The 12,104-nt window shown below is 41.2% G+C and overlaps 2 protein-coding genes across 2 annotated transcripts in view; both read right to left on the bottom strand.

Annotated features, from left to right (window-relative positions):
* The window catches only part of LOC112152235 (protein DBF4 homolog B), a 5,844-nt gene extending 2,449 nt beyond the window's left edge, over positions 1–3,395 (bottom strand). Inside the window, exons 1-5 of the mRNA XM_024281687.2 lie at positions 3,185–3,395; positions 2,686–2,868; positions 2,526–2,576; positions 2,377–2,446; positions 1,869–1,933 (exon numbers count right to left, since the gene is read on the bottom strand). Of these exons, the coding sequence (XP_024137455.1) occupies positions 1,869–1,933; positions 2,377–2,446; positions 2,526–2,576; positions 2,686–2,868; positions 3,185–3,334 (519 nt within the window). The 5' untranslated portion in view covers positions 3,335–3,395. The remainder of the gene's footprint in view (positions 1–1,868; positions 1,934–2,376; positions 2,447–2,525; positions 2,577–2,685; positions 2,869–3,184) is intronic.
* si:dkey-246g23.2 (solute carrier family 66 member 2) overlaps positions 1–12,104 on the bottom strand; it is a 271,509-nt gene that overhangs the window by 64,125 nt on the left and 195,280 nt on the right. The window lies entirely within an intron of this gene.

Here is a 12,104-nt window from a genome sequence, read left to right as displayed (position 1 = left end):
GGCTCCTTCCTAACGATGTCCTGATCATCTAACAGCACTAACACACAGTCTGTAAGGTTTGAGGGTGTTAAAAAAAATGGCTTTATATTCCAATCACAATGATATAAATTTTCACATGATTTTTGGATTCAACACGCAGGAATCAACGGTATCTTCCATTTGGTTAAAGTTCCAGGACTGACACGTCATAGGTGTATCTTGCAGTTCCTTTGGAGATCCTACAGCCACCTTAACAGATGTCATGAAGATGGAACGTACGATTATCGTGCACGTGGTAAATGTATCATGAAGTATTGGTAAAGATAATGGAACTGTCTTATGACCTACGGGGGATGATGTCGTACGGTGCCCTTACGTCACACTCTTGTTGTCAGGGTATTGGCTCCTTACTGACAATGTCCTGATCGTCTAACAGTACTAACGTGTTGTTTGCACAGTCTGTGTGGATTGAACATGCAGGAATCTACAGTGGTTTGCATATGGTTTGCATATGGTTTGCATGTTTGTGTGTAATTCTTGATTTATTACACATACAAGACATTTTGTGTGCAACTTTAAATACTTGGATTGTGTACTTATTTGTAAAAAATAAAATATAACACACACACAACTTAAATCACGACGCTCCAATCGCTATAATCCAAGACTCTATTCACGTGTCCAAGATTCATGTGTAAATGATGTGTTTAAATGCTGCTAGAATGCTGAGTCATCAAAGTTTTCTTATCAACCGCTTTGATTATGAATCATATTTGGGGAAAACTTGATTTTTTTCCACTCTCTTAATCAAATATGCCCGATAATTAATATAAAAAAGTTTAAATATGTGACTGCGTCTTCCTCCTCGACAACCAGAGAGCGGACAGAGTCGATCAGCCCAACGTCCCGCTCCACTTCCTGGGTGTGGAGAAGAAGCTGGCGCCACCTACTTGCAGAAGAGCTCAGCGTTGAAGGCTGCAGACGATCAGATTCGACGTCTGCGGTGATCCAAATCCATTTTGTTGGGCTCAAATGTTCGCCGGACGCTGCTGCTAAACCGCAGCGAATACTTGGGGATTACTGTACTTTCCATTTAAATAGCCGGTTATCGCATGAACCTACGCAAGTTTGGAGTTTCACGATTTCAGCAGCAGAGCCTGTAGCTGCAGAAATGCATTAGCCAATACGAGCCATCTGCTGTAGCTACACCGCTCCCGCATCCCACCTTAGCTGTAACACTCGCAGTGCGCGCCCGGGGTTTGTGTGGAGTGTTTTAAAAACAACTTTTTAGACTTCTTCATATTAATGATTGGGGGCAAATCTTTTTATAAACAAAAAAAAAAAAAACTTTTCTCCAGATATTATTCACAATCTTAGTTCAAACCGGCTCATAAGAAAACTCTGATGACCCAGCATTCTAGCAGCATTCAAACGCATAATTTACACTTAAATCTTGGAGACGTGAAGTCTTACATCAGGTTTGTGTGTAAATGCAGTTTTGTGAGTATCAGGTGATTTGTGCCTAATTTTTTTTTATTAATTTGTGCATGTGTACATTTATTTTGTCGTTTTTTTCCATTCGAAATCACAACTGCAAGTACATTAAAGTATGCACAAAATATATAGTATGAGTGTGTCAGTTAGTATGAGTTTTTTTTTTTAAAACCATGTTTTTTGTCCTGTTTTATCCTGTGGTTTTATTTTAAATATCATTGTCCCCTTTTAAATAAATACATTTAAAAAAAGTAATAAATCAAGAATTATTCACACACAAGTCCAAAGTTACACGCAGACACAAGTTACAAATCAAGAATTACACATATTGGATGAGTCCTTTTGCTATCTATATGTTTCAAGGAGAAAATAAGTAAATGTTGCGTAATTCTTACCTCTATCCTTTTGTGTTTAGGACTGAAGCTCTCTCGAGTCAGCTGTTTCAGACATACGAGGACATCTGATGTTTTGTTAAAGAAAAAAATGGTTCTTAAACCTCAAACACAAACTTTTAAAGAGAAAAACACTTTTCCAGAGCAGATCTAGAGATGTTTTGTGAATCAATTTATAGTTAAATGCATCCTTTTATTTTTTCCCCCTTTTTCTTCTTTAAAGTATTCTTTATTATTATTATTATTATTTTTTTTTAAATCACTTATTTGGGAGTTTATTTTTTTTTAATTTAGCTTTTGAATGTTGTGCTTTCCTGAGGATGTTTATAGATAAATACATGTACAGTACAGCAGGTCAGTGTTCAAACTGTTCTTTGTGTTAAAACTCAGTTTTAGAGATTGTTACAAAGAGGAATAAACAATGACGTGCTGCCATCTGTTGAGAACTCTTGTTCACTACACTTGAATCCAGTTTTCTCCTCATCATCAACACAATAAGTTGAAAGGATGCCATCCACATAAAGGATCTTTACGCCCCAGGATCGAGCATCCGACAGGACGCTGCTCCCACGTAGCCGCTCCTGCAAGAACAAAACAAGGTAAAAACTAGAGATAAAAAATAATCTCCACTAGTTAAACTGTTGTGTTGCCATGACTTACATTGTTGCGGATCGCTTTTTCAAGCAGAGCTTTCCCACGGCTCGCACAAGCCTGTAAAGACAGATCTAGTGAAATACACCAAGAAATAAAAAAAGGCTCCAATGATCCAATGGGTTTAGCTAAAACAAATAGTTTTTCATAAATGTTATTGATTACATACCATAGATTTAGAGGGTTTTGTTGGAAGCTTATCATTGTTGAGGCCGTTCTTCTGCTCTCTCGTCAGAAGCTGAGTTCCTTTACTGGCTTCTTCTCTGGTTTCAATCCCATTTTTCTCCTTCAGACGCTCTTGACTTCCAGTTACAACAAAGCTGACATCTTTGTGCAAGAAACTCTCAATCTTCTACACAGTAAAGAAAAAGTGTGTTTTAGTTCATAGCAGAATAATAAAATCTTATGAATTAAATTAAATTAGAAAAAAAAGAAAGAAACAAGTTTAGGTCACTTTTAACAGAATTTTAAGACATCGTCACTTTCAAAACAAAATCAAATCAGCAGGAAAGATCATAAAACAGCCACTTTAGTCAAGTTTTATTTGAAAATCTGAAATAATTATAGTGCAGTTTGCTTACTAATAATATTTTTTATTATATATGATGATGTTATATATTATTTATTATATTTTTATTGATATATTAGATTACTAAACACATGCTTACCCCTCCTAGCAGAGACACAGCCTCCAAAAGCAGGGCAGTTGAGAGTCTCTTTACATTGTCCAGATAGAAAGTCTTGCCCTCTAGTTTTCTCATCCCTGGAGAGAGTTTACCAAAGAGTCCTCGCTCCTTTGAAAACTGCTGTGGCTGCATTGGTTTGGTACCGTGGAACAGCTCACGAGACTACTACTTTCAATATCATCGACCTATGAAAAGAAACAACCACATAATGCTTGTTTTTCATTTACAAAAAATACAAGTAATATATTAAATAAAAATACGTCGCTTTTAACCTGCAATTTAAAGTATATTTTAACATTTTAACTTCTATGATTGCTGTACATCTGAGTACCTAGCTTAACTGGCTACCTTATTTGTTAGCTTTAGCAGATCTTTAGCTTTCCTTTTCTTAAATGAAACCCTTAAACATCAATGGTTGTGGGCGCAAAGACGCAAACATACTCACTTTAATCTCTTATTTAAAGTAAAAAACATAGTGTGTTTACATACATGAGTCCATAAGCTTCTAAAATCGACGCGAAGATCACGAATTCGTGAAGTTGTGTGAATGTATCCGCCGCTTTTTTAAAAACACTTGCGTGCCGTGGCGTCATATCCGGTGCCGCGCGAGCTTCGTTCGTTTAATCTGATAAACCTTTTAAATAAATAAATACACACATGATAATAATTTTGTCATAAAATACTTAAATTTCGGCTATTTAAAAAAGTTAACCTACAATTTAAAAAAAATATTATCTCGTTGTAGTTTCCGGTAGTTTTAGTTTCCGGTAAAATAAAAGCNAGAACATAACTGGTTATCATTTACCAAACTTAACTTAATGAAATACTGATTGATCAAATCCATTTAGCTGTCTCTGAAACTGTTGTATTTAGTATCAATCCAGGTGTTTCTTACCTCAGGTACAGTACGTTATCATTTGAATCACACCACTAAATCCAAAAATAATAGTTCTAAATAGTTGTTCAGTTTGGTGCAGTGTGATTCATGTGTTGTTCCTCATAGAGATGTCAGAATCCACGTGGATTGTCTTTGCTTCTGTTCGTGGCCGTGGATCAAGCCTCTGGCTCGTCTTGACTCTGGATCTCACCTAATTGAACATTTGTTCATCTACTACTTAATATCTTCTGCATGTCTCGTGAAACAACAGTTGCTATGGACTTTTCTGACGACCAGATCCAACGTCAATAGCAAACGCAAAGTTTTAAGCATAAAGCTGAAAAATCACAAAGCAAAAACAAAGCTATCATCAAATCCAAAGATATCGCTTTGTAGACACTGAATTTTCATATTAGGGTCGGGGCCACGAAATATCAGCTTTAGGGGCCGCCAGTTTGAGACCCCTGGTCTAAGGGAACCAGACTTTAGAAAAGCAACCAGCTATTGTTTACATTTTGTGATCGACTTTCTGGTTTTGTTCATCTACCAGTATGAAACCCAATGAGGTAATTGTTTTGTGATATTTGGCTATATAAATACCATTTAATTGAAACTGACCAGCATTTTTAGAAGAAGAGGTTTGTTTTAGAGAAAATCGGTTGCCAGTTGAGTCCTTTGTTAAAAGTTAGACTTTATACACAAAAAATATATTTTTTACAGCCTAAAAAAAAAACAAAAAAAAAAACATTTTTTGTTTCTTAATGAACAATCATGTGTGGAAACGGGTTGAAATTCATCTGCTGTGATGTCATTCGTGCTCAAATGTGTCCCAAAGAATGTTTTTTTTTGGTGGGGTAAGTGGGTGGAGTCAAAACTCTCACACGACTTTGTCCTGCAGAAAAAAATCTGATCAAACACATTTGAGCTAATGCTTTATTAATAAATTCCTGCTTGATTTGCAGCCTGATATGGATTTTTTAGCAGACTTATGACACTTTGCTGAGCGGAGACCAGAGTTTTGGTGGAGCCGCGGTTTCTACGGTGATGAACAGCAGTGATAATCGAAACGAGGAAGCGCTGACCTGAGGTGAAGGAAAGATATTTTCCTCAAGTTGATATCGACTGTTCTGCAAGACATGAAAAATGCAATAAAATCCTTTTAAATATGATGTCAGCGCTCTTATTTGATATTTACAGTTCTGGAAGACATAAAAAATGTAGGTTTTCCTTGATAAATCACCTCTTTTAATGTAATTAAGGTTCTAATTTTTTTATTTCTCTTTAATTAGCTACGTTTTGAATTCCAACATTTGTCTCTGTTTCACCTCAGAAAGTGTCAGTATTAATAAGGAGAAGATATGAACTGGTTTAAACATTAATCTAGAACGCACTTTTATCCAAAATGTTCTGGACAAAAATGCCAGAAAGAAAGGGCTGGATCCACATGGAACCAGTTCCCGCCGATGACCATTCATCCCGGTCTGCCCTGAGAACTTATCCCTGGTCGTTATCATCAAGTTTTTAGGTTTTCCTTCTAAAAGATCCTAGATCAGATGCAACCATTTCGCACAAAGATTTAAATTTATTCAGAGAAAGACCTACAGGTCTGGTCAGTATTAAGATTTCTTTGTATTTTTGTAAAATGTTGAATTCTTTTAGAAGATCTCCTTAAAATCTTCTCATAATGTTTTAACCGTCAGAATAATAAACAATGCTGTTAGTGTCAGCACTTTAATTGTATAAGAAAAATAGTGACCGAGAATAAAGGAACACAGAATATGCGTTATTTGTGTTAATTTCCAGCTCCTGGGAAACGAGTCACCATTGTTCTGTGATACGGACGTCGCCATGTTGGAGCCAGATAAACCAGTCATAAAAATAAGCCTTTTTACTTAAAAAGTCTGATCATAATTGAATTTTTTGACTTAGAAATCATGTTAATATGATTTGAAGTCCTTTGTCAGATACAAGCCGTGGAATTATCAGACTACTTTCTTTATTTTCCCCAATATTCTGATTTCTTTTGGCCTTTATACCAGTTAACCTGATCTATTTCTGAAGCTGTGCATGGAACATTGACTGTACAAGAGAACTGGACTGAGCGGGTGTGACATTACCCACAGAAATGATTCACTTCCGGTTCCAGTGAAGTTAAGTAAATTCAGTCTTCATTTTTCTACAATACAGACGGCACCATGTTGGAGCCAGACATCAGTGATTGGTCTGAGTCGGTCGGAGTCCTTTTTTTTCTCTGTGACAGAGAATGCCACAGAAAAAGGTCAAAAAGGGTAGATAAAAAAGAAGAAACAGGAAAAAGTTTGAAAGCTTAAAACATTTTTTTTATTTTAGCCTGGCTCCGGCAGGGGGAGGGACTTCCGGATAATAATTTTTGGGCGCCATGTTTTTTATTCTGTGGCCATATTCTCTTGGATAGACCTGGGTTGATGCGCTAAGCAGGCTGTCGTATTCCTGTACAATGGAAAAAAAATAAAAGTCTGTCACTCTGCTCACATTTGTAATTAGTTGTCTTTATTATTTACAATAAGTGATACAGATTTGAGTTATTTTGCTTTATTTCCCGCCACAGGGGTTGAAAACATTTCTTTCTTCTGGCTTACGCAGACCTGACTGATCTCAGCCAATCAGACTCAATGTATGACTGACAGCAGTGACAACACGGGACATATTTCTCAGTCGACTCAAGACCCAATGACCATCGTAGGCAGTAATTTAAAGTGAGCAATTTCCCATTGACAACAATTAAAGTAAAAAATAAACCATATGGAACCTAAAAAATTCCCACTTTACCCAGATTGTTGATATTATAAACCTCATCTGGGTCCCACCTATAAGACTATTTAGGTATAGGTCTAATATGAGTTTCACACATTCTAAATTACAGACAAATCACAAACGGCGTCCAGTTTTTCTGAAGACATCTTCTAAGTGAAAATGTGAAAAATGACGAATGAATTTGTTTCATTTCACTGGAACTGGAGGTAAAGCATTTTCTATCACTCCAGCTCAGTCCAGTTCTCTAGTACAGTCAATGCTTCATGCATCCTCTGAGATAAAAAACAAGAATATAGATCAGATTAATTGGTATAAATGCCAGAAGAAATCAGATTATTGGGGAAAATGAAGAGAATAATTCCACAGCTTGTATCTGACATCCATCCATCCATTTTCTTGACCGCTTCTTCCCTTTCGGGGTCGCGGGGTGCCGGAGCCTATCCCGGCTACTGATGGGCGAAGGCGGGGTACACCCTGGACAGGTCGCCAGTCCGTCGCAGGGCCTCAATCACACCCATTCACTCTCACAGACACACCTAGGGGCAATTTAGAGTCACCAATGAACCTATGAAGCATGTTTTTGGATGGTGGGAGGAAGCCGGAGTCCCCGGTGAAAACCCACGCATGCACGGGGAGAACATGCAAACTCCACACAGAAAGGTCCCAGCCGGGATTCGAACCGGGGCCTTCTCGCTGTGAGGCAAGAGCGCTAACCACTGCGCCACCGTGCAGCCCCGTATCTGACATCCGATCATATTTAACATGATTTCAAAGTCAAGAAATTCAATGATGATCAGACTTTTTTAGTTTTTTTGGCAGGTTATCTGGCTCCAACATGGCGGCACCCATATCACAGGATAATGGCGACTGAATCGGCTTCATTCTTGCTGGCGTCAGAAGTGAGNCACGCTGTATTTGAACAGGAAACACTCTGAATACAGAGATTATGACTATGATTAAATTCATTAGAATCAAATAAATTGTATTCATGGTGGACACATCTTTTTTTATCAGAAGTACACATCTCATGATAGCAGGTGAAACACTAAAATAAAGACATGCAAACTAAAAACTCATAAAGCAATAAATAAAAATATTTTGTCAATGAAAAAAGGAAGGAACAGCAAATATTCAAGAGGGAATGTGACCCCCAGAGAAAGAGGATGTTTTTTTACTAAAACACACCATAAAACTTAAAGCAGCAAAATTGGTAAACTGAAAAAAGGGAAATAAAGAACCCTATGCAGCACATCAGTGAATTCTATAATACATTTGCTGGATTTATATCAGAAAACGACAGAGAACAACCGAGCCCGGGTTCACAGCAGCCCTGCTGTCCCGCTATGATCGCTCGCGTCCTGCCCAGATCCCAGGTAAAGATCTGAGTGGTGGAAATGTCCAAATCACCTGTTGTCACTTTGTGATTATACTAAGCTGCATGGTGTCACAATGTACCACTAACAGAGTTTACAGTCCCATTCATTTAACAGCAGCTAGCGGTTAGCCGCTAAGCTAGCGTCAGCTTTCACTCAAAACTTACTTGATTTTGCTGCTCCTACAGTCAGATGAAGTTGGTTGTTGTTGAATCTCTGTCAGTAATCCTTATATCCACATGCTCTGCGAACTGCAAACCGTTTGTTGTTGACGATCTATAAACTTTTATGCTAGAAGTAAAAACACCGTAAATCCCATACTGACGTATTAACATCTGAATGTCCTGTCAATTTACTACTGAGCGTGTGCAGACCATCAACAGCTCTGGTTTACCGTTATTAGGAATAAACGTGCAACACTGATCTCCAAAAATAGAGTACGCACCAGGAGGAGTTGAGGGAACCAATCGGGATGCGACCTGCAGAACTATCAGAAAGACAAGAAAACGTACCTATAGCAACATTAACATCAAAGAGGGAAGGGGACCTCGTCCCAGAAGGTAACAGATAACAGGAAGGAAATATCCTAGTACGAACATCTAGAGCCAGGGGAGGTTTGAGACAACTGATGGGACATGCAGAAGTAATTCAGGGCGGGCGTTTGAGGAACGACCCTCAAAAGCGGTCGGGGACCCAAGCAAAAAACACAACCAGCGTCCGCTGAACTTGAAACCTGTTCTGCCAAGAGAAGCCAGTTATTAGTGGAACCTGAAATACCTGACATCACCTCGAAGCAATCATCAACCGCTGGCTCCCTATTACAAACAATAACAGCATGCTGAAGTAAAATGTGGACCAACAGTCAAAACACCAAATGAAGCAGGAACATCAAACACAGTGGTAATATTGCTACAGATGAAGAAATAAGTGAAGGGGTCTTTTGTGGCGCCGGGCCTGTAAACGAACAGAGTCATGTAGAAACAGGAAGCGTTAGTCCAGGACGCAATTCTAGGGGGTTGAGCGGAGAGGGGGGAGGTGGAGGTGTCGAACGACAGCAATAAGTGGGGCTGCAATGTTAGGGCGCGAGACCAGTCACAAGCTGTGGGGGAAGCCATATAATCCATGGGTTCCCTTCTGAGCCCGTGTAGACAAACACGGTGCCTCAATGGGGTCCCTGTCAGAGCGAGACAGGTACCAGTCGTAGCTCGCGTGCTCCTGCAACTCCAGTGCAACCCCCTCTGCACCAATGCCTTTTAGTCGATGCAGGACGAGGGGTAGATCGGTGGCTGACATGGGGGGGGGGGCAGAGCGGAGGTGCCGTTTAGAGTANTATAATCCACGGGTCTCCAGTCTGAGCCCGTGTAGACAAACACGGGGCCTCAATGGGGTCCCTGTCAGAGCGAGACAGGTACCAGTCGTAGCTCGTGTGCTCCTGCAACTCCAGTGCAATCCCCTCTGCACCAAGGCCTTTTAGTCGATGCAGGACGAGGGGTAGATCGGCGGCTGACATGGGGGGGGGGGGGGGGGGGTGCCGTTTAGAGTAGGGGAAAGGGGAGTTGAGTTGGTCGATGGACAGAACGAGAAGGAGGCAGGAGGTGCCTTTCAGGGGTCAGCCAAACTCTCTGAACGGATGCCAGGGGCGGGGTCTCTTCCATGGTGAGACTGAAGGGTTGGAGCTTGGCATGCTACTGTCGCAGTGGGACGCTATTTCACTCCGCACTGTTCTCCCCGGTGCGATGCAGTCGGACAAGCCAGTCCGCTGTTCAGGAGCTGCAGATCTGGGGCCCAGCGATCTCGACTGCGGTCTATGTTCGTTAGGAGGACCGGGAAGGGCTCAGTCTGGAGCCCGGCCTCTCACCTGTGATGCCAAAGCTAACACAAANTTGGAGCTTGGCACGCTACTGTCGCAGTGGGACGCTATTTCACTCTGCACTGTTCTCCTCGGGGTGATGCAGGCGGACAATCAGTCCGCTGTTCAGGATCGCCGGTGGAGCTAGGTGTTGGTCTGGGGGTGGAACCCCCTGGCAGCACGATCCACGAACCCAAGCAGCTCGCCCAGCGATATCGACTGCGGTCTACGTGGTTAGGAGGACCGGGAAGGGCTCAGCCAGCGCTTGTGGTTCCACCGCCTGTCAGAGTCTGGAGCCCGGCCTCTCACCTGTGACGCCAAAGCTAACACAAAGCCTCCATTGCATTAAGATTTTCCTTATACTCACCTGATGGGCGTTCGCTCTCAGAGGTCCTGCAAATCCTGGGAACCATTAACCTAGTAGAAGCTCGTTGGGAGTGAATCGAGTGTTAGCGTTCACAAAGCATCTGACAGTCATGAGAGAAGTAAGAAGCGCTTAAACCCATTAAAATTTTCTGTGCACAGATTTTTCCCAATTGAAGCTCTAAAGGTAGATCTACACATTTAACAATCATACAGTGGGACCTGTTGTCCGATTTGATCCGTTCAGGAAACCTGGGCTGAGGAAAAAAAGGATTGATTAGACATTTGAGTTAGAGTTAGGGTTAGGGTTAGGGTTAGGGTTAGCCTTTGCTGGTCAGGCTTCTGGACATTCTGCAAAGGAGTCAATCAACAAATACTCAAGCAAAAATTCCTATGATGTTTCTCCATCATGTCAGTGTAGTTGATCACACTCTCCTGCCCTGTGAGAAAAGGCAGGTTACTCCCCCATCTGTGTTACATCACATCAAAGCAGGCCACAGAGATGGAAGTAGGAGACGATGACAACATTTCAGACTCCCTCTAAGCTGTGAAAAGAACAACATAAGAATGCAGGAAAAATCAGTTGTAATAATTCACATTAAAATCTAAACAAGTTTGATCACAGCTCTTTGTGTGTGACCTCGATCTGTGCCATCAGCAGCTCTGCTCGCAGACTCCTGTGGGCCTTCAGCCTTTGTTTTCCTAACTGAGATAAGCTTGACAAAACATCTTCCCTGAGCTTCTGCAACTTGCCCACTTGTTCTGTATTGGAGCAGAAGTGAATCTTCAAAAGCCAAATATATTTTCTAATTATCATTAATAGTTTCTAATTATTAGATTATTCCTAATTGAAAATGCCGGTCGCAAATAATCCAATTTCAATATTTGAATTTCCGCACGCCCGATTAAATAAAATTTAAAGTGCCCGAGCAGGCTAATGGGAGGACAGAGACGCGGATTCTGCAGTCCCATGAGCCATGCAGACGACATAACCCGCGCATCAACATTCAGAGACAGGGACAAAAAACAGAAACACAAACGTTTGGTCAGTCATGTCAGGTCAGGGGTACAGTCAGTCAGTGTTCAGCAGCACAGTCATGAGTCACCCTCGTCAGGTGAGAGCAGCTCAGTAGCTGGGCTGGATTTGAGGACCGAAAACCTTTTAACAGTGAAATTCGGCAGCTCGAGCAAACAGATGTGATACCTGAGGAATCTGGGAAGGGAAAAGTGCGATGACCCTTGCTCCGCCAGGATGAGGTGGACTTCACGGAGGACCAGCAATGTCAGAATAGCCCACAAGATCTCTGGATGCTGCTGGGCCCTCTCTGCAGCAGCAATGGCACTCGGGCAGTGAGGAAGTCCAGCAGCAGCAGAATCAAGCTTACAGGAGAAATAAGCCACTGGTCTGAGAGTTCCACCATGATCCTGGAGAAGGGCAGAGGTCATGCAGCCCCTCCCTCATCCACAGTCTGTGTGAATAGCTTGAATGGATCCAGTAGGCCTAAAGTGGGAGATGATTGGAGAGCAAGTTTCAGTGCTGTAAAGGAACTCTCAGCTACATTTGTCCACTGCACCTTAGAGTTCACTGGTTTAGATTTGATTAGCTCACCTAGGGCTTGGTTAAGTCTGAAAAGTTTTAAAAACAAA

This window comes from Oryzias melastigma, linkage group LG6 (genome assembly GCF_002922805.2).
Source record: "Oryzias melastigma strain HK-1 linkage group LG6, ASM292280v2, whole genome shotgun sequence".
In the NCBI taxonomy this organism is placed as follows: domain Eukaryota; kingdom Metazoa; phylum Chordata; class Actinopteri; order Beloniformes; family Adrianichthyidae; genus Oryzias; species Oryzias melastigma.
This window is presented reverse-complemented; position numbering and strand designations above follow the sequence as displayed.